The following is a 23,669-nucleotide window of genomic DNA, read 5'->3' as shown; positions in this document are numbered from 1 at the left end:
AGAAGGTGCCCCTTTAAATTGTAGGCTACTACTACTACTAGACTGTCTCGGTAGCAATTGCGTTGGTTGAATTAGATTTAACGTTACTTCCGTTGTACACTCTAGGCTGAAATGAATTATTTTCATGAACAGATTGACAAAGTTTAGGCTGTGGCAATGGAGTTCAGGTTAGTAGACACTACAGTAGTACTGTAAACAGCTGTGGAGAGGTTTTTGTTAGCTACTAGACTAGGCTACAGCGTTGCAGTGAGCTACACTGGTTTGAAACCACAGGTCATGATAATTTCACCCACAAATCGTTTACTTGTAATCTAATGTCATAATAAATCCTACAACGAAAATGTATTTGTGAGGAATGTTAATTTCAACGATTGAAAACAGATGCATCATAGACCGCTGTAGTATGTGTTGCCCGGGCAACAGAGGCTAATGTCATGATGCTATTGCTTCAGTGAAATAGTAGACTAATTTTTCCGAAAGTAGATGTACTTCCTTAATAATATTAGCTTATATTGTACATTACACATTACAATTGTGTGGCGTTTCTGCAGCCGCCTTGCAGTAAAATAGTTATCTCCCAGAAGTTAACGAGCTGCAAAACGTATGTTCTGCTAGAGATAGTCACGCGAGTTTTCGTGACGTTAGTGGCGTCAGTGACTGTGGCTAGCAAGTTAGCCACCGTTAGCTTCACTTTTCGCCACAAAAACTTAATTTCTACTTAAACCGTGCAACGGAACGTAAATCCCAAGACAAGCAACTCAATCGCTACCAAGACGAAAAGTTTGACACCTAGGTTGTCTATGTAGTCCAAATATTAACAAAGTTTTAGGGGGGCAAAAAAAAATAATAATAATAATAAATAATAACTAGAAAAGGCTGTTCCTGCGAAAAAGCAGTGAGAATGCTGAAAACCTGAATGGGGATAGCTGACCATGCTAAAAAAGCTGAAAATTGTGAACATTTTCAGAAAGTTATAAGCTGTAGCTTCAAAGCGACCTAAAGGTATTTTATATAGGGGCTGGAGCCGGACGAAGGCATACAACTACAGAAAAGAGAAGAAAAATGCTAAACAAAGTGAAAAAAATCTGAAAGAAGAGAAACAATGCATAAAATTGTGAACATTTAGCAAAAAAATATTTGCTGGAGTTTCAAAAGGCCTGAAATGTATGTTAGAAAGGACCTGCAGCAAGATGAAGGCAGAAAAGTACAGAAAAGAGGGAAAAAATGCTAAGTACTGGCAGTTGGAAGATACTGCTGTGAAATGTATTTTTGAAAGGACCTGGAGCAAGATGAAGGCAGAAAACGGAATAAAAGAAGAAAAAAAATGCTAAACAAAAAGGGGAACATTTGCGAAAGATGAGCTGCAGGAAAATGTGAAAATTGAGCAGAAAACCAGTTGCTCAAGTCTGGGTTGAACGAATTTGAAGGTAAAAGGACAACACTGGAATTAGGGAGCACAGACCAAAAATTTCCTACCAGTTTTGCTCCGTTTTTCTTTCAATTCCGTATGTAACCTAACGTAACTTAAACTAATCCGAAGTCAGATTCAGTTACCTCTATTAGTTCTCACAAATCCAGTTTTTAGGCGTGATTTTAGGTAATTTAAACGTTCCACCGCTTTAAGCCTTGAGTTTTGTGGCACCGAGAAGCTGTGAAGCTCCCTTTAAGAACGCCATTGTTCTACGTCACAGAGCTCTGCTTCCAGCCAGGGCGGGAAATATGACTTACATTTGTCATTTAGCAGATGCTCTTATCAGATTTTCTGCTCTTATCCAGACTTACATTCTTTGTACATTGCTAGCTAATGCGGTGTCCAGTACTTCGCTCTAAATAATTATGTTAAATCGAGACCACAAATATGCAAATGTTTGTCAGTACTGCTGTAATGTAAAATTTTGGCCACTTGGGGGTGTATTTAACGTTGAACAGGGTGTTTGTGTGTGCTTGTTGTGACATTGCCCATTATTTTCAAATACTTTGATTTGAACACGTCTGTTTGTTTATGATGGACAAAAAGTATACACTAATCGTATTATAAATAATATACTTTATTTATAGGGATATGAAACCTATGGTCCAAAATGTAGTCATTGCCTGTGAAAAAAACCTACAGGTTGATAGCTCTCAGAGGACAATTGGGCACCTCCTTAGGTTCCTTTCACAGATGTCCGAGCTGAGGCGAGAACTTCAGCTCTTCTATCTGGATCTAACCCTGACAACCATTCCCAGGACCTATTCTGCTTAAACATGACCATACCCTCTAATGCTATTTTACTTGCCCTGAACTTTGATCTAATCAAATAATCAAATATCCCAAAATCCCTCTCGCATGAAACATTTGTTTTGGGCACTGATCTGAGGACATGATACTGATCTTCAGACACATCATCATACCGTCCATGTTCCAAGTGGTCCGCTACCAACCTACAGCAAACTTTCACTAAACCAGCAAATACAAGTTCTAGAACTTGTTGAGTCATAGCATCAAACTCTTCTGACGTCGACTCCAACAACTTATCTAAGATGGGTCCTCTGTGGATGTCTACATCCTCAAACAGAGTGACCTCACCCTTCATAAACTGCCTGCTGTCTGCCTGCCACTCTCTAAGCTTTATAACAGGCGTTCTATACCTATCATTCATTGCTAATACATGTTCAGTAGGCAGGGCCTCCCATATATTGGAACACTTTCTGGGGCCCTGCCGTGGTGAGGCCCAGCCGCGATGCCAGCAATAATCATGTTCGTCCTAAATATTTTAAGAAATTATAATCAATTTTATTTTGAACTGAAATACTCACGATTAGGGCCTACTTAAAAAAAAAAAACATAAACATTGTATTGTTGGCTTAACCGGTGAAGACCTCACCCTTTGTAACGAGTGGTGCGAACGCAGGGTTGGACCAAGTGTTGATTATTAAACAGAGTCAGGGTACAGGACAGACTACACAACATAACGCTAGACCAAGTTAGCCGGTGACAATGCTAGACAATGGTTGTCAAGTGCAATTCTGCTTTCATGGTGCGTGTCTGTTTGGTTGCCACGGCAATGGAGCAGCTGTACTCGCTAACGAGCTGGGCAGAGAATGACACATTTAGCTAGCATCCACACCTCAAACAAGTTAACCTAGACGCAAAACTATACGTCCAATCCAAAGAATGAGGATATTTTCCGAGACCCAAGACTCTCCCAAAACCAGACATGTCCTTTATATGTCGGTGCGGTCAGAAATATAACTCTACCGGCAGTTTAAAAACACGTCTACTTTCGAAATTCTCTGACGAATTTTACCCACCTCTCCATTGAAGTTAGTGAGAGAATTTGAAAGGCTGCTCTCGCTTCAAGGCTCAAAGCTGAAAATCTGTAAATGTGAGCTCTTTAGTAGTTACATTGGCTGAAAGAGGACAAGTTTTCCTACATTTTAAGGTATAACTTGTTTCTGTAAGTTAAACTATATGAACGTCAGAGGAAGTTGTTTGACAATTTAGTTGAATATCAGAAAAAGAGCAGCCAGCAGAGTGTGGCTGCGCAACCATAACAATCAAGAAGGAGCTAAATGTTTCATGTATTTAAAACTGTCACGATTCAAAATTGGCTGTCTTGTGAACATTTTAAAGTTTGAATGGTGTCTTTAGCTGAAAGTATGCTGAAGCAGTTAAGTTTTAAAGAGGGGGAAGCTTTTTAATGATTTGAAAGGATTTACCATTACTTTTTGGGAGAATAATTTGCACAAAAACCTTAATTCTTTAAAAAGTATAAAAGTGAGAAATACTACAAGTCATAGCCATCATCTCCTGAAGGAGCTGAACGTTTTGATACAAAAATTGTAAGAATCGGTGAAAGTATGCAGGACTAGTTAAAGGCCAAAAAACCTACGGAAGAACTAAGTTGGAACTAGAACATGCATTTCCTGCTGAAAATGCGTTGGAATGCTGAAATCTGAAATTATTGTTTTTAATGGCTGAAAATACAGAAATGAGAAAATACCCTCAAGCTGAAATTAATTTAACAAATTTATGACTTACACAAAAGAAGGAGTGTGGAAGCTGAACTGCATCATCAAACGAAGCTCAGTGCTTAAAAACTGTGCGGGAGAATACGTTTGAACGTTGTGAAGCAATCGAAGAAATAGTTGAATTTCAAGAAGCAGTGTGGAAGTTGAACTGCATCAACAAAGCTATAAGAGCTTAAATTGCCTACAATGTGGGAGAAGCTGAAAGTTGAACTGTTAAACAGAAGAAGTAGGCTATAGTTGTAACAAGAATATTATAGTTTTAACTGCTGAAATTATAGTTGGGATAGTCATATCAGTAGCAGATGTAGCCTATCATTGAGTGTGTTTACTCGGCTTTCTTAGTAGGATTCAATAGGAAGACACGGCGACACTTTGTTGCAGAAGGATGATGGTGCAAGTTTTGTCTTTGGAGCACAACGATTCATAAAAAGAATCATGTAGACGTGTTTGAGTAATCGCATAACTAATTACACATGTAAACGGAGTAATCGTATTATTGGCATAAACTGACAATTGCTATCGGGTTTCTCATGGTCAAGAGAACGCACTCAGTGGCGTAGTAGAACAAAACAGTAGCATTAGCATAGTAGTTAGCAAAAGAGATATTAGCAGCATCTTCAGAATTAGTAGTTGTAGTGTGGCATAAGATATAGCAGGATCAGTAGTGGTAGTAGTTGTGTTGTGGTGCTCTTAGTCTCTTAATGAGACGAGTTGACTGAATCGCTTGTCTTGTGTCTCCACTAATCAGCTAATATCAATCACCTGTGTAAGAGACTGGCGCTTGTTTGTGTGGTTGCCACGGTGATGGTGCAGCTATGGCTGCTAATGCGCTGAGGGCAGATACTACCAGAAATTTAGCAAGAATCCACACCTCAAACAAGTTAACGTAGATGCAAAACTATACGTCCAATACAAACAATAAAGTATTTTCCGAGACCCAAGATTCTGCCGAAACCAGAGATGTCCTTTATATGTCTGTGCGTTCGGAAATACGACTATAACGACAAAAACGAAGCATGAAGAGCGAAAATTGTGGCAATGCTGGCAAACTAGAAATATGTTTTCAACGACACCCTAAGTTTCCCTCCGCTCTAAGCGATTCAGTCTGCACTCTGGGCTTTCAGGTAAACACCCATGTAAATCTCAGAAACGGTTTGAAAAAGTCATGAAACGTAATCAGTGATATTGAAAAAAGTTAAATATATATCAAAAAGCTGAATTAAAAAAAAAAGTTTATGGTTTTGTCAACGTTTTAAGGTTTAAATGGTGGCTCTAGCTGAAAGATTGAGGAAGAAGAAGGATTTGGAAGTTGAAGAAGTTTTAAGAAGTTTGAGAGGATTTGAAAGAACTCCATTGGAAACCCATGTTAAAAATATTATGAATATTGATTTATATTAATTCAAGCATAAGAGGTACAAAGCTGAAAGGTCATAGCAGTCATAGCCTGAAACTGGTGAATTTTTTGATAGTTGAAGGGTTTTAATAGCTGAAGATTGGAAGGCGCTGAAAGGTGTCGCGGAAGAAATAGAATAATAAGAAGAAGTTGAATAAAGATTCAAAGAACAATACTTGGAATGCTGAAGCAGCATTCCAACAATAATAATGAGAAACAGGAAAACAATTAGGGATAATGCTTATCAGCATTCTCACAATAATATATATGTGAGATAAGGGATAATGCCCGACGAGGTGTCCAATATCATCTGATAACGGGTGATATTGGACACCTCCGCTGCGCGTCGGACGGTTCACGCCTCCGCATCGTCCGTTATCAGATGATATTGGACACGTCGAAGGGCATTATCCCGCTCATACCATGGTCACTTGTCAACGATTTTTTTTACAAACATTAAATTAATGTTTTAAGGCGTTTTGCAATAGAAATCCAACGTTTTTCAACGTTAGCCAACTCTGATATTTATAGTCCGCTCAGCTCATAGAACCAACACCGGCTTTCCTTTGGCTGAGTTATTAGCCCAAAAGCTAACGTTATGCTAGCAAGATTTAAAGGCAATAACATTGTGTACGGTTGACAAACAGTAAAAATAATTTTACAGTATGTTTGATAATAAGATTTGCTAGCTAACCAGCCATGTCACTGTCCCAAAATCAATATCAAGATTTTCACGAACAAAATCGGCCATATACTAGTTAGGGCCGCAGCATGTGGAGCGAGTTGAATAGCAAATAGCTGTGAGATGATCGCATCAAAGTTTTTTCTTTTTTTCCACAGTGATTATAATTTGTCAGTATGTTTAACAACAAGACTAGCCAGCTATCGAGCCATGTCATTGTCCCCAAATAAAATCAAGATTTTTAAGAAGAAAATAATCAGCCATGTGTACAGTAGAGTTGCTGCTACTGTCGTGTTGGCCGCAGACCAACTGAAGTAGAGCGAGGTGAATAGCGAATGGGATGTGAGATGAGCGGTTATGTGCCACTGACACACTACATTCAGAAAAGAAACATTTTTCAAATAGGTTAAAATAAATATTGAAGTCACTCATTGTTGTAAATATAAGTTAGCTTGTTAAAGTCTTTCAAAATTGTAAATGGAGGCTTTGACTCCGTCACTGTTGTTATGGTTACTTAGTACCTTTCAGATACTTTGTACAGGCTCCTGTGTAGCCAGCGGAATAATTTAGAACGGTGAAAATACAGTTTTTCTGCAATGACGCAGTAGGTGTCCGTTATCACCCTATAATGTACACCCCTGCAGCCAATAAGAATCGAGTATTCACCCAGACCATGGTATAACAATGGTTGTGCCCTTGCCGAAGGCAAAGCACACCCAATAATAAAACTAACAATAACAATAGGTTTCCTCCTTACGGAGGAATCCTAATAATATATATGTGAAATAACAATGGTTTGTGCTAGCCGAAGGCAAACACACCCCAATAATGCAGTTTTTTTTTTTTATTGTTCAAAGAACACATCATTGATGAGATGTACAAGACCATAACAGAATGGAAACATTCATATCGGCACTAAAGCACTGATGTTGTAAAAAGAAACATCATCTTGGCGAGACGTGACAGAAAATGGAGGGGAGGGTGTTCTCCTGAATGTCTTTGTCCTTCATTCTTGTGTCTCTTGGGTGCTGTTGAACAAAGATGTGTCAGCAGAATAATATGACACTACAGGAAACCAGGAAAAGAGCCAGCACAGAGGGTTGCAGTCCTGTTCTGATGTAGACCAGGAAGGCTGTATGTAGACTCCCATTGTTCATAAGGTGAAAGTAAAAACAGACTCTTTAATTATTTATTTTTTTAAATGCAAGGCTACAGTTCATTTGTAAAGTATTCAGTGCGTTTCACTTTTGCCACATGCTGTATGTTACAGCCATATTCCAAATGGATAAAATCTTGAAAATAAATAAATAAGCAAATCTATTAAAATCACATTCACATTATTATTATTCACAGCCTTTGCCATGACACAAAGTTGAGCTCAGGTGCATCCTGTTTCCACTGATCATCCTTGAGATGTTTCTTCAACTTGATTGGGGTCCGTCTGTGGTCAATTCAGTTGATTCGACATTTGGAAATGCACACACCTCTCTATAAAAGGTCCCACAGTTGACAGTGCATGTCACAGCACCAACCAAGCCATGAAGTCCAAGGAATTGTCTGTAGACCTCAGAGACAGGATGTATTGAGGCACAGATCTGGAAAAGGGTACAGAAGAATTTCTGCAGCATTGAAGGTCCCAATGAGCACAGTGGCCACCTTGTCTTAGGTTAGTATAGGTCTGTTCTAGGTCAGTATAGGTCTTTATGTGGTCTAGTACATTATATATTGCATATTTTTCTGTATATTAGGATGTTTATTTTATTATTTTTAATTCCATTTGAGCTTATCATAGATTTAATCTATGTTCTCAGTACTTATGTTATGCTAGGTTGCTTGCATTGTCTTGTCTCAGTGCCTAGTTTGACCTTGTGTTGTTCTGTGCACCTGACAGTAAAAAACTTGAATCATCCATAAATTAAAGAAGTTTGGAACCTCCAGGACTCTTCCTGGAGTTGGCTGCCTGACCAAACTGAGCGATCGGGGGAGAAGGGCCTTAGTCAGGGAGGTGACCAAGCATCCGATGGTCACTGACAGAGCTCCAGCTCTTTGTGAAGAGAGAACCTTCTAGAAGGACAACCATCTCTGCAGCACTTCACCAATCAGGCCTGTATGGTAGTGGCCGACAGAAGCCACTTCTCAGTAAAAGACGCATGACAGCCTGCCTGGAGTTTGCCAAAATGGAAGGAGTATCAGACCACTGCAAATCTACGAAGACCCGGCCGTCCCTCTAAACTTTCCTCTAAGTAAAATGCTGTGAATACTTAGATACCAGATCGATTCCTGGCCGTGCCAAATGACGTTGTGTCCTTGGGACTTTGGGAAGGCACTTCACCCTACTTGCCTTGGGGGAATGTCCCTGTACTTACTGAAAGTCGCTCTGGATAAGAGCGTCTGCTAAATGTAAAATGTAATGTAAATGTGAGATGCAAGAGGCCCATGATCACTCTGGATGAACTGCAGAGATCTACAGCTGAGGTGGGATACTCTGTACATAGGACAACAATCAGTTGTATACTGCACAAATCTGGCTGTATACTGACAAATGGTGACAAATGGAGTCTGCAAAATACCTGAGACAGGGACGGAGATTTGTCTTCCAACAAGACAATGATCCAAAAAATAAAGCAAAATCTACCATGGAATGGTTCACAAATAAACATATCCAGGTGTTAAAATGGCCAAGTCAAAGTCCAGACCTGAATCCAATCGAGAATCTGTGGAAAGAACTGAAAACTGCTGTTCACAAATCTCTCCATCCAACCTCACTGAGCTCGAGCTGTTTTGCAAGGAGGAATGGGCAAAAATGTCAGTCTTTCGATGTGCAGAACTGATAGATACATACCCCAAGCGACTTACAGCTGTAATCGCAGCAAAAGGTGTAGTATTAAAAGTATTAAGTTAAGGGGGCCGAATAATTTTGCACGCCCAATTTCAGTCTTTGATTTGTTAAAAAAGTTTGAAATATCGTTATAAATTTCGTTCCACTTCATGATTGTGTCCCACTTGTTGATTTTTTTCAACAACAAAAAAATATTTTTTATATCTTTGTTTGAAGCCTGAAATGTGGCAAAAGGTCAATACGTTCAAGGGGGCCCAATACTTTCGCAAGGCCCTGTACATGTTATATTTTCATTCTTGATTTTTACAAAAGTATTAAAAGTTTTCATTTTGTCGCTATGGGGTATTGTGTGTAGAATTGAGGATTTTTCTATCGATGTAATCCATTTTGGAATAAGGCTGTAACATCTGGAAAAAGTGAAATACTGTGAATACTTTACGGATACACTGTATGCTATCTCTTAAACAGTCATTTGCTCAGCAGAAGTATCTTGGATGGTATTATGAGGTTTGTCATTATTGGAATATGTCTGAAATTTGTAGCCTCTGTAAACACTAAATCAGTATTTGAGGACAGTTTAAACCAAGCAAGGTCTCATTAAACAAACACTAAGATCAAATAGTGTATCTGCTATTCAGCCAATATAATAGGCGACTCCTGTAATGCTAACCCTGTGGCATCCTCAGAGATTCTAATGCCTACCTTTTGCGTGTCACTCGCCTAAATTAATCTCCTGTATCCTGTATGTCCTCCCACAGTGTCCCTGCCATCCCAGTGCAGCTGAATGGATCCACCAGCGTGAGCTCAGCCTTAGCAGGTAAAGAGGTTTCTGAAGAACTCATTTAGAACGTGCTTCGTCTCGGAAGTCTCTGTATCCTCATTCCTCATCCCTGTAAACTCATCACGTAAGTGATTTCATAGCGTGTCTTTGTTTTTGCCGTTTTACTCCTTGGTAGTGGATGGAAAAAGAAAGCATTGTGTTTTAAGAAGATGGCAAGTTGTCTTGTGAGTAGGGATGAGTGTTGATAAGATTTGAACAATTCCGATACCTTATCAATTCCTGCTTATCGATTCAATTACTTATCGATTCTCTTATTGGGCAGGGGGGGAGCACAAACGGGTTTATTTACATTAATTTTCTATAATGCTACACACCATATACAGTATGTATACATACACATTTACATGTTGTCGTTGCTTTTCTTCACTTCAATAGCTATAGAATCTTCCATTTTCAAATCATATAATATGACAGTGTCGCTCAGTTTAATATTGGGTTAACACGACAACGTTTGCTGATAACACTTGCCGTCCGATAATTCACGTGAAGTGATCAATAATGGGAGACGAATTTTCGGAGCAAAAATGTATGCTTCAAACGACGGGACAGAAGATTACTTGATCGACTACACACAATAAAGGCAAATTGCTTCACACAGTGACAAGTGGTTGTGATAACTTTTGAGGAGTTTAGCTCTACCTTGGATAGTTAGAGATGAACGTTAACTGCGCTGCTGCATGCATCGAACACATGACATTCCAGTAACTTCATTCCATGCTGTGTTCAAATGCTTCTTCATATTTGTTGCATTTCCTCCCTTCGACGAAAGACTTTTTCCATGCGTTAAAAGTGGCGTTGTTGTCATTTTGTTGTGTGAAATACAACCAAACTTTTTGAACACTTCTGCCGAGTTGCCATGCTTGCTGCAGTCTGAATGAACTATAAAAATGTTCGCATGCGCAACGGCACAGAGAACCGTAAGCAGAATCGTTAAAGAATTTGGCTGACGATTCCAGGGAATTGGTTCACTGGGAACCGGTTCTAAACAAGAACCGGTTCTCGATACCCATCCCTACTTGTGAGTGTCAGTGTGAATCGAGAGCAACGTATTGTAAAATACATACACATTTATCAAATTGAATAATTTCAGTCAACATTCTCTCAGCGTTTTTAATTATCTTTGCTTAAGTACCTCAGCTTTCCTTGAACACCTCAGCTTTCCTTGGGCTAGTCACCTTGGAGAACTCAGTGCAAAATAGATAGCAGAGGGAATGCCCTGTACAGCCAACAGGTTTATCTGATAGACCTGACAAAGACAGATTTCAGCCATAAAAGCTTTTGTCTACCAGGGATATAAAGCTCCTTTGTAAAGTCAATGGCAATAGCCTTGTCACTGTCTAAGGAACAAGCCTCTTTGTACATCTGTGGACAGCTGGCTTATCCCTTCCTGTATCTGGAATATATGCAAACTGATGCTGTGTCAGTCATGGAAAGCCACACAAAGCTCAATTTTCAGTTTCCAAGGCTTGATTGGAGTAGCCTTGTTAAGGGTTAATTCCTCTACTGTCGTCATAGTGTCAGAATGTTATGTGTATGCACGTCTGACCAGCACTAAATATATTTTCTGTCTCTTTAAGTTGGCCCATACTTTGACAAAAGGTGCTTTGTTATAACAGCATATGCTCATATTTATCAATGCCTTTTAATTAGTCAGTCTCCTTATCGCATAAGTCTTATGTAACCTACCAGGTTATTTGTTAGGGATAAACTCCCGCTTCTTCCCAGATGCTAGCCCCAGCCCAGCCTAGTACCTGGCACTCTCTCCGTCACTGCTGACTCCTGCATATCTCATCCCTTTGGTCCCCCCCCCTCCCTGCTGCATGTCTCCACCAACCCCACCCCACCACTCTAGGCATGGCCTCCATTTTGATGTCAGCTGTGGGGCTCGGAGTTCGCTTCACCAGTGCCCCCCTCCCCCAGCAACAGCAAGCTCCTCCTCCTCCTCTCTTCCCCCACACCAACAGCACCAGCAGCAGCAGCAAAAACCCCAGCAACAGCTCCGTTAGGAGGGCAAAGAGGCAGCACAGGACAGGTAGCTACGCCACCCTCATCCCCCCCCCCCCCCCCCCCTTCCATCTGCTGCTTCAGCCCAGCCTCTACCACCCCACTGCCCCCTAACTTGTGCTTCTCACCGTGCTTCTCTCACTTTTTGATTCATGGCCAGCCAGTTTGAGGAAAAGTTTTTCTTGTTAACATGCCTGCCTACTTCTTTGGAGGCTTCAATGACAGGAAAAATTAAAATAAAAAAAGTAATAATATCCTTAATAATGGAATGGCATTTAATGTAAGATTCAGAAATGTGTGTCTACTTTTACTACAGTAGGTCCAAACTCGGAAAACTCTCAATTACTATCTAGCCTACATGGAATCTGCCACTTCCCCAGACATGATTGGCAGTTTAAAGCAAAAATATTGGCCTCCTACAAATTTTATTTTATTTTAGCCAAATTTCTTACTGCATCCAATTGCTTTGTTGTTGTACGTCAACTGCTTGCCATAATCCATCGATATGGCATATGCCATAATTCATATTCACACTACATTAGTTTGCATTCCTTCTTCTGCAGTACTGACACACATTTTCCTCAAATGAGCCTAACAGTTTGTCATCTAAACCAGTTTTCAGGTAATGACACTGCTTGTCCGTTATCTTGTTCTAGAACAAACTGGTACTCACAAAACAAACTCCGGTTGTAAGAGTGAGAAACTGTGTGTGCATGATTTTTGGGGGTTAGAGGATTGGTGGAGTAGTCAGTTTCTAACGCCCTTTCTTTTGCCTTCCAACCTTTACTGTCAAGCCCTTAAACTACAAGGTGCTTTGTCCTGTCAGCTCACATTAGATCTCTCATCTGAAAAATGCCCTAGCATCGTACAGATTTTGCCTAATAGGGACGTAGCTGCTTGTACAGTAATAAATATTACGTGATGAAGGTGTGTCAAGTACTTAGAACATTGATTGTTTGCTTCCTTTTTTATAGAATTGTTTATTGTTAATGATAAAGCACAACCGTTTTACTCCTATCAGGAAAACAAGGGAGTTGACAAGATCCCCCTCTATGTTCTTCTCCCCTCATCTGGTTTAGTCATCGGCCTGATCGGTGTGGCAGTCGCATCCAATTCTCAATTTGGTCTGAGTCTCGGTTTGTGTGTGTGTGCCTGGCAGCTTTCCAGCAGTTTTCATTGTATCTTGTTCCCCCAGCCACGGCTCAGAAACCAGAGGAGGTGATTCACCGCTACATGGAGGAAGTAGCCTCGGCCCAAGACGAGGTGCGCATTTCAATACCCCCTCCTGCTCCTGAACACTGTTCTGTATATCCCTTCTTCCTCCCCCTACTCCTCAGCACTGTTCTCAATATTCCCTCCTGCTCTTCCTTCCTGCTCCTCAATACTGTTCTCAATATCCCCCCCCCGCTCCTCAGCACCTATCAAGCTGTACATTGATTCTCTGTTCTGTTACATTCAAAGACAAACAAGCAATGTTTGTAATTGAACCTCTCTGTGGATAAAATTTAACGTCTGGATTTAGACAGAATCCCCCCACCACCCCCAAAGTTAACCTACTGCTCATAATCTTATTACGGTGCCTTGTCCAGGACTGCAGCATCTGTATGGACCGCCTGTCCTGTCCCTCAGGCTATGACACCGCCTCCGAGGGCGGGGGCCCGTCCATCCCCCCCGCCGCCGTGGGGAAGTTCACCAAGTGCGGACACACCTTCCACATGCTCTGCATGCTGGCCATGTACAACAACGGAACCAAGGTAGTCCACCAGACTTCCACAAATATTTTTTTTATCTGCTCATATATAAACATATAAAGTGATGCGATAATGCTGGTGCACTACTGTGGTTATGTGGAGAGGGGAAAACTGAGCATCATAAGGTTGGTTCACTGTGTCTTAAGGACGGTAGCCTCCAGTGCCCTTCGTGCAAGACAATCTATGGGGAGAAGACAGGGACTCAGCCCAAGGGGAAGATGGAGATCTACAGCCTGTCCCAGTCCCTCCCTGGCCACCCGGACCACAGCACCATCCAGATCATATACAGCATACCCCCTGGAACACAGGTCAGAACCCTATGTTGTTCTGGCCTGGCCCCCTGTCCTACCTCCATGTCCCACTCCAGCTCTGACTTGGCCTCCTACCACCATGTCCATTTTCAGCTCTGGGTCTCACTTCCCCTCCCCTCTTTTGTCAATCCAGGGTCCAGAGCACCCTAACCCAGGTCAGCCCTACACCTGCAGAGGCTTTCCACGCTTCTGTTTCCTTCCAGACAACAACAAGGGTAGAAAGGTAAACACACACTCAAGATGTCATTCAACTCCCACACAACCCCTGAAAGTGTCATTACACTTCTAGAGAGGGTACAATTTCTGGGGAAATTGTAGGGTGTGCTTGCTTGCGTCGGTTGCAGATGGGTCCGTTTTCCCATCTAGTGATATTTTCAAGCATTTAGCCTACTCATATTGCATAATTCATTAAGAACACCCTTTGAAACAAGAAGCCCCCTTGAAACAAGCTACTGTAACAACGTTGTCACTGGCAGTATTTCAGATGGAATTGCGATTCAAATAGTACCATCTGCTAACTGAAAATAAGACCCCCAAAACGTAAATAATTTTCATATTAATTTAGGGGATATGGCTAATTCAAAAGCAGTTTGCTAGCTGCTGTTGCTATCCACACTTCACTGATTGTTTGAAAGCGCCGCAAATGGGGAAAAGGGATAATTACGGTGGCCGACATGTGCAAACACGCTACAAATAGACAAAGTACAAGCAAATTGACAATACACAAGCAAATTAAGAAAACATGTATTTGACCACACATGCCCAGCATTCAGCAAACGCGCTGCAAATACACACAACACAACCAAATACATAAACACGCTGCAAATATAGAAACGCGCTGCAAAAAGGAAAACACACAAACCTTGAAAACAAATGCAAACAGAAAAATGCTGCATCCAGATAACACAACGGAAGTGGTCCAGGCCAGTGGGAGCGCTAAGTAGAAGAGCGTGATTTTAGAACCAGAGAGGGCAGATGAGAAGTTTGTTTTGAATAGGACCAAAATCGAAGTAAAGAAGCGACATAAAAAGATTAGTATTCATTTTTACATGTGCTCCTCCTCTTTGACAGTTTTTCAAAAGACTTACTTCGATGTTGATCCAAACTTTTCAAATGCTCTCTCTTAATCTCTCGCTCCATGGGGCCGACAATCAAGATGTTCCACTTGGCTCTCCCCCTAGAGGCCTGGAAACTTCCGTTGTGAAAACTGGATGCAGCATTTTTGGTTTGCGTGCTTTCATTTTTGCAACGCCTTTATGTACTGCAGCGTTTTTGGTTTGCGTGCTTTCGTTTTTGCAACGCGTATTTGCAGTGTGTTTATGTATTTGGTTGTGTTGTGTGTTTTGTCTATGTATGTGTTTTCTTAGTTTGCAGCTCGTTTGCACATGTTGGCCACCGTAGATAATGTATAGAACGCCGGTCATTATCGGGAAACTAAGCCCCGACAGGCCGAACAGCACCCAGACGCGAAGCGAAGGGGTTTTGTTTTGCCCTGAAGGGGCTTATGTTCCCAATAATGACCGGCATTCTATACATTATCTTGCTTATTACACGGCTATTTGCCAACAAAAATTACTTAACACAGTGTGTCTTTTTACGATGTATTTGTTACCATTCGTATTGTTGATCAGCAGAGAAATAGTTCGCCAAAGACGTTGAACTTCATTGACTTTGAACATTCTTTAGGCTTCAAATCAGCTGACGTCGCTAAGCAACAGAGTACGCTGGGGTTGAAAAGTTAGATTAGATGCAATTTCCCGCATTCTGGGGCATTTACCACAACTATTTACCATAGTTGTTATATATATACTGAGGGGCTGAACATTAAAATATTTTGTAATTAAACTTCCCAATAAGCAATGGGACATCTTCAACTACCTGTCACCTTTCAGCACTCATCTCAGCAACAGAGCTATCTCCACTGCCCCTGCATGCTGCCCTGCCTCTGACTCACTCTCTACCACCTATATCAGGAGACATGGAGATGCATTGAGCATTCTTTCATAATTGATAATAATAAGATTAATGTAGATTTTTCATATGAAGACTTCTGAGATGTAAATCATGTTATCAGCATATGAAATTCACAATTGGTATAGGTTTAGTAGCCTAATAATTATGTAGGCTACATAAAAAAATGGCATTTCCCTAAAGCATGACTGGACAGTTCAGAAATGATCAAATTTGTGTTCAAACCTGTAGTCTTTTACACAGATCACATCCTTAGGATGTAAGCTTTCAGAAAAAACATATAGCCTACTCCATTTACCAATACCAGGGTATCCGTGGGGTCTTACAAAAATTAAAAATTGATAAATCCATTTAGGGAAAATTAAGGCCCTTAAAAGGTATTCAAGTCTTAATCCCGATTTTATTAGGTATTACATTTTGTTCACGCTTTTTCGTCCAAAGAGTTTGACTTCAAAAAATATGCACAAATATATTTATTTTCCTCCCCAAGACTATGTACATAGTCTACTACACTACTGTACATATTGTAAAAAGAAGATTAGCGTAGCTTCGATGGGCATCAACGCTGTCAAGGCCGCCGTTGGCCGCAGAGAGCAGCCGCAGCTGTCCATTGCCAGTTTCTGTGCTCCACCAGCGACACCACTACCCAACACGACAGCTGAACTTGCCAAAATGGCTACGACAGCGACTTCTGCCCCATCGTCTGCCGACATCAGGGTGGCTATGGGTGACACATCAACGATACGCGCTTTGTCTGGTGTCTCAATACTGCGGTGAATCACCGCTCACTGAACTCAAACATTCAAATATTTCTATAAACCTTGCCTTTTATTCTTTAATTTATTATTTTGAGCTGTTTCTTCCTGAGTTCTGTTGTATGGTTGTGCTCTATAGATTTCTTTGCCAACTACAACTGTTTATTACGTTTAAGGTTTTTTGCAGATTAGAACTTGAAGGGCGATGAGGTCTTAAAATATTTTGAGAAGGTCTTCAAAAACTCTTAAAAAGGTATTGAAATTAACTTCAGGATTCCTGCATAAACCCTGAATACCGAATTTATTATGCATGGGCAGCATACTAATATGGAGAGATGGATGTGTCTCTTGTCTCATTAGATAACATCCCGAGGGTTTAAGCTTTCATAGGATATATGGTTTTAATGGTTGAATCAGTTTTGCCTTCATGTTACAGACTAACATGTAGCAATAAAATTCTGCGAGTTGCCAAAATTACAAGTTGAGCAACCATATTTAAATTGGAAGACAATTCTGAAATAAAGGTTTTTTTCTTCTTTTTTTCAGTCGTTAGAAAAACTAGCATGTTAGCTAAGGTTAACTACAGATTAGCTCACGGTTATGGCAATAAAAAAAAACACCAGCAATTTATTTTGTAGCTACTTGGAAAAAAACATTCTCTTTCTGCCTGAAACAGATGCCTAGGTCTGAACACGGCCAAAAGCACAACATATTTCAGACCCAGATTAAGAAATCAACAAATGCTGTTCCACTTGTAATGGGTAAATACAGTATGGTATTGCCTAGTGCTAGATGTAGGTAAAAAGCTTGCTTATCTAGCTAGCAATAATCATAATGTTTGCAGAGGGATCTTTGTGACTTAACTAATCCTATCATAGTCAGAGAATGTCTTATAAGGGTGCTTTGGCCACTGAAGGGAAAACTGGGCAACTTTGACTTACTTTCCTCTTCCTTGAAAAAACCCTCGTTATGTCCATCTCGTCTGTGGAACAGTCATGTCTGAAGTGCTACTAGCCACAAGCGCTATGCGTCGATCAAAGAGTATGGGAGTTGAATCTGCGTGCTTGATGCCGTTTTTCTAGAAAACGTGGAGTGGAATTCTATTGCTATGGGTATTCTCCCTACTTATAAAGTGGAACGGATTTGATTGTGAAGCAATGGAAAGATCGCTGGACTAGTAGACCAGTCATGCACTAATATTTTGATCGCAAACGTGGGGGGGTCCAAACGACTTTTTGGGGGGGACCACCCCAAGTTACATTGCGGCGACGCCCATGACTGTAGCCTAGCTACTACTACACAATGCCAGTGGGCGAGCAGAGTCTGTGACTGGAGGCTAACGTCAAAACAAGACGTGGTCTCACTCAAATTCCAAGTTTTACACAAATCACAAAAATATGCTGACCCGCTGGCTGTCTTCACAATCGCCATATCTTTAAAACACTGCTCTCCAAACATCCGAGATTGCAGTTCCACTCAAAATCGCTTTCTCCACAAAGCCAAATGGTTGGGATTTTTTTTGGGGGTGGTATTTTTCACTCGTAATCCAAGCTCCAATTTGCGTGCTAGAACGTCTCTATCACATTGTATCCATGCGTCGTTGCTAACGTGTGGTGACGTAGCTAGCACAGATTACCCTTTGTCGACTAAAGGCACAAAAACGTTGTAACCTCCTAAACTGTCCAATGGAACGTAAATCCCAATACAAGCAACTCAATCGGGACCAAGACGAACATTTTGACACCGACGTTATCTATGTAGTGCAAATATTCACGTTTTTTTAGGGGTGGGAAAAGAAGAAGAAGAATATATGTGTGAGATAACAATGGTTTGTGCTCGCCTAAGGCAAGCACACCCCAATAATCCCATAACACATCAAGTCCAAATGTGTATAAACTGAACAAAATGTATAACTTGAATCATTCAAAAGGTGCAGAAATATTGCCAACCTTCCCTCCACCCAAATGTAATGTGTGTTCAAAATTTCAGTATTTTATGTACCACCGCAGTGACCAATTAAGTACACAGAATATGTCAGTGTTCTGAACACTTCACTCCAGTTGTTAATTGAATTGAGTTTACCACAAATAGACTATTTTGTGGCAGTACGCCACAGAATCAACACCAGAGGCCACATATTGTGTTTCGTAATATATCTTTTTTTAACACTATTTAGGCTAAAACATGCAGTGTATTTGTTAACCTGCATTTCCTTTCCCTGTTCTCCCTCCGTCTCTCTGTCACTCACGCCCAGACAAACACACACAGTCACAATGTCAGCACACGCTAGCAACGATGCATCCATACGCCGTTCTAGTAAGACAGACAGCGAGACTTCAGAATTAGTACCGTAGCTAAAGGTCTAGGAAAATTGAGGCAACTTTTTGCTAGGTACCTACGGACATGTCTTAATCGAACGTTCCCCTTCGTTCTTTTGGTGAGCAGTCTCAGGAGCCCTAGCTACTTACCTGGCGTCATGGAGTCGACCAGCTAAATAGTTATTTAGCACTAGCTTTAATATAATAAAGTTCTGTGTAACAAATTATTAACAAAGGAATTATTTTGCCCCCATCCCCGCCACAAATGTATTCCAAATCTGTGGGAAACACTGGAATGTGTTAAGAGGAGCTGTTGAAGGCCTCTCAATGTTGGCAGACTTTCTGCCAGGCTTAATAATAATAATAAGACTTTATTTATATAGCACATTTCAGACAAGAATTGCAGCTCAAGGTGCTTTACATAAAATTAATGAAAAACAATAATATAAGTAATAAAACCCTTCTGAACACAAGCCGCAGTCTTTGCGGTAATCCAGAACACACAAGACGGGTTGTGTTCCACTTGTTGAAAGCTGCATCTGACAGATGTAACAACGATTCTGCAATGTTTAATTCCCAATGGGCATCAGTGAATGTAGAAACAGCACATTTATGAACAAGTCAGCTAATATCTGAATGAATAGCACTTAGAGATGCAGTAATGGTTGATATGGAAGATGAAAGAAATTATTAAATAAGCATCAAGTCAATTTTGACGTTGACTTCTATTGAGGGGACAACTTGTACTCACACAGGCTTGTTTGAGCCATGCTCATCCTCCTTCCTCCACTTCCTGCCTTCCTCCTCCAACCCCCTTCCTCTTCCTGTCTGTTCTCTCTCCCCTCCTCAACCTCCTCTCTCCCGCCTGCTCCCTTTCCTTCCCTCCTGCTCCCCTTCTCTCCCCCTCTTCCTTCTCCCTTTCTCTCTCCTGCTGCTCCCTTTCTCTCTCCCTCCTGCTCCCGTTCTCTCATCTTCCTCCCTTTCTACTCCCTTCTTCTCCTCCTTGTCCTTCCTCAGGTACTGGAGCTGCTGAAGGTGGCGTGGACCCGCCGCCTCATCTTCACCGTGGGAACCTCTAGCACCACAGGCGAACGTGACACAGTGGTGTGGAACGAGATCCACCACAAGACAGAGATGATGTCCAACGTGTCGGGCCATGGCTACCCAGACCCCAATTACCTGGACAATGTCCTGTCAGAACTGGCCTCTCAAGGGGTGACCGAGGACTGTCTCACCAAACAACCAGGATTCAACCAAGCAGCACCAGGCTCCGGATTCTAAAAAACAACAACACCTATATTCATAAACATTCTGGATATATGAATCATGTATGTTCATACATGGTATGACTTGATAAGGGATAAACAAACTAGTCACATTCCCCACCTACTGAGGCCCGTTCCATAAAGCGAGTAAGCCAGACTTATGTCAGTTAGTCAGACTCATTTCTAGTTCATTCGGTTCCATAAAGCTAGCTCAACGTAGGTCGAACCCGGTTACTATGGCAACTTTGGCTGCGAAACTAGTCTGGTCAGGGTCAGGCTTACTGTCAGGCTTAGCGTGACTTGGTGCTTAACCAGACCTTCCTGTAACACTGACCCAACGGGAATACGATGATTTACCACGGATATTCTAATTTTCATGTCCAACATTGATAGAAAATCTCCTAATTAGCCTACATAGGCTACAACATTTAGCCTATTGCATTAAACAATGATGAACATAGCCTACACGCCACGTTACGTAGGCTAGTTTGTGATTTCAAATGTTTAGGCATCAGGCACAGGCCTATCTCAATCTTATCTAAATTATCTGAGTATAATTATCATAGCTATATAGTTGTTAACAGTAGTCTACAATTGCAAAACAAACCTAAATCCATAGGCTACATCCTCCATTTTCCCGACACAACCATGTTAAAAAGTTAGACTAGGTTATGTAGGCTATTGATTAATAGTAGGCTATTTAAAACAATGTCAAAAAAGTACATTTACATGTATTTAGAGGGTGTCTGTTTTTTAATCAACAAAGTCACTAAAGGTCTAAAATAGGAACTCGACCTACGTAGCCCATCGTCCACGTCAATCATGGCTAGTCGTTTCATTTTGATGAAGCGGTGGATGAGGGAGCTGTCATAGTACAATTAGACATTCTCTGGTACAAGGCTTAAAGGGAACGTTCTTTCTGGAAGAAGTCACATGGCCATGTGCATTGCTTTTGACGTGGTGGATTGTATGAGAGGTTTTACCTCTCGGGCTGCTTAAGAATAGGGTGCACGCGCAATTAGCTTGACTACTTAAATCTGACTTGAATTAGTAGGACTGCGTGAGCTGAAATTTGCCTTTATGGAACCGCTTTAGCCCCGCTTGACTTGTTAAGCTAATTCAAGTCTGGTTTGTGACTTTAAGTCCAACATATTTGAGCGGCCTTTATGGAACAGGCCCCAGATGTGGTATAGTTGCATTGTGTTTCGGTTCAATTTCGGTTGCATGCCGAATGCGATCTTAGTCTTATAGATCCAGGGATGTTAGTGGGGGAACTCAAAAAACGTGTTTTAAAGACGGGCGCTGGTGAAAACGGTAATTGAAAGACTATGCAGACTTTCCACAATACTGTTCTGGCACGTCTACTGAATTCAGTCCTTCGAAATAAAGGTCCCCCTACTGCATCCCTGCTTGCTACGTATTCAATGCAAAATATTTGTATGGTATATCAAGGCACAGTATATTCGTACTGTGGCTACAGATGTGAGGGGTTTGAACCCACACTTTGTTTACTGTACCTCTACCCGCTCTTGGTTTAGTTATGTAAATCCTTAGAAAAGGAGCGTGCTTTCTTTGGAAGAAGCCTGCTAACTTGTATGCCTTTGGCCCAATGCCATGAAAAAGTCAGCGCTCATGGGGAACATACAAATGTCTGTAGCACTTTAATTTTTACAGTGCATCAAATTGAGTATTACAATTAATTAATTGAGTTAATATCTGTGGGTAATTGTTCTGGAAATTGGTAACTAATGCAAATTCTAAAAGCGTAATATTTTTTGATTTAAAAGCAATGTAGCTACAAGGCCACAGTAAAAAAATATATACATAAATGAAAATGTAGTACATGTTTGATTAAGCCTGAAGGAGAGACCAGAATGTTTTGTTGATTATCAAAAAAGTATTGAACAGCACTGTAAAAACAACAAAGAATATGACCATAAATGCCGACCATAAATTAAGGTTGTTTTTAGAGGTGAACCTCATCATAACAGTGAAAAATGGGTCAACAAATTCTGGTCCTTTTGTCAATGTTCAACACCTGGACGTCCACATCTCTGCCACCTCTAATACCATCATTGTACCTTCATGTTATCCTGTTGAGTATTCAGGTGTATGCAAGCATATTGAAATTATCTCTGCAATAAAATGTTAAGACCCTCCTTCCTCTTTGTCTCCCTCTCCCTCCCTGTTATAGTTGACCGGAGATCATTTAAAGGTCACATGAAATCCTGTTTTTGGATGCTTTTATATAGGCCTTAGTGGTTCCCTAATACTGTATCTGAAGTATCGTTCCGAAATTCAGCCTTGGTGCATAGTTATAGCCACTACGAGCAGTCCCTCAATGAGCTTTCCTCAAAACGCGCTGTTTCTGTGTCTGTAGCTTTAAATGCTAATGAGAGGGGCGACAACATGCGCTAATGTTTACAACGGATGTATCGCAATGGCTCGTAACCCCCGTTGCTGTAAGATGCCTCGAATTTAGCCATTCTCATCTGATCACCCTGGTTTGCCGAGGTGCACACTCATCATTTCAATGATGAGAAAGGCGGATGTCGCGAGCCATAACACCAACAGCAGAACGTTATCCAAATAACAAAGAAGTGTACAACACTCGCGTCACAGCGTTTGTATTCACACACACACTTGATGCCATTTATCTTTACATTAGCAACAGTAACTCAGCTGTTAGCTGCAGAACTAATGTTACAGCCACATTCTAAGGGTAGCAAGCTAGGTAACCATATACAGTAAAGCAACAAAATGATATAGCGTTAGTTAACTTACTTGTCCAAGGTTTGTAGCTTGACCAAGGAGATTTAGTAATGATCCAGAATTTAATTTCAGCAAGGCCAGCTTTGTGTTTGCTCAAGTTGGAAAACAGTAGTGGCTGAAATGTTTGGCGCAGACATACAAAACTTTGGGAAGTTGTGTCGGCGCATTTCCAGCGAAAACACAATTAAGATATGGTTGTGCAGAGGCTCGGATGAAGGAACTAAAAAAAGATTTGTGTTTGCATTTGTACATCCAAGCACTGAGCAACTGTTATGCTTCATTTGTTTGCTCGCCATGATGTCTCTTCAGGAAAAATCGATATCGCACTCGCCCTTGCACGGTGGTAGCTCAGTTTCTCATGGGCGGGCCAGATGATCTGGGCGGGCAAAGCAGAGAGACCTTCCCCCCCATCTGCGTCACTAGGGGGAGAATTTCAAACAGAGCAATTGAGCCTTCATTTTGTCAAAGGCGGAGAAGAACACCCAGGGCTTGGTTTACACTTATCGAAAATTCTAGCCACGGGGACCAAAGGCAGGCTAGGGGAACTCATATTAATGTTAAATAACCTCCTAAAATGAAGTTTTCATGTCATGTGACCTTTAAGGTATTCCATTATGGAACAACATCTAGCCCTGTAAACTTTCCAGATGTAGTTCGAAAAGAATGTTCAACTCAACAGTCTTGGTAGAGTAACACCCATCTTGATGGAACGTATCCATCTGTGCCAGAATGTGGATCTTCCTGATTATGGTA

At 41.1% G+C, this 23,669-nt stretch overlaps 1 protein-coding gene across 4 annotated transcripts in view; it reads left to right on the top strand.

The window, feature by feature from the left end:
• dtx2 (deltex 2, E3 ubiquitin ligase) overlaps window positions 1–22,303 on the top strand; it is a 38,267-nt gene extending 15,964 nt beyond the window's left edge. For 3 of the 4 annotated variants that reach the window (XM_084698016.1, XM_084698015.1, XM_084698014.1), the window contains 7 exons: window positions 9,687–9,745; window positions 11,622–11,801; window positions 12,969–13,036; window positions 13,363–13,527; window positions 13,671–13,832; window positions 13,969–14,058; window positions 19,897–22,303. In XM_084698016.1, the coding sequence (XP_084554142.1) occupies window positions 9,687–9,745; window positions 11,622–11,801; window positions 12,969–13,036; window positions 13,363–13,527; window positions 13,671–13,832; window positions 13,969–14,058; window positions 19,897–20,160 (988 nt within the window). In that variant the 3' untranslated portion in view covers window positions 20,161–22,303. The remainder of the gene's footprint in view (window positions 1–9,686; window positions 9,746–11,621; window positions 11,802–12,968; window positions 13,037–13,362; window positions 13,528–13,670; window positions 13,833–13,968; window positions 14,059–19,896) is intronic. The other variant, XM_084698017.1, reaches the window with a different exon arrangement.
• Window positions 22,304–23,669: the final 1,366 nt, after the last annotated feature.

This window comes from Hypomesus nipponensis, chromosome 5 (assembly GCF_054491055.1).
Source record: "Hypomesus nipponensis isolate SF chromosome 5, ASM5449105v1, whole genome shotgun sequence".
NCBI classification, from domain to species: domain Eukaryota; kingdom Metazoa; phylum Chordata; class Actinopteri; order Osmeriformes; family Osmeridae; genus Hypomesus; species Hypomesus nipponensis.
This window is presented reverse-complemented; position numbering and strand designations above follow the sequence as displayed.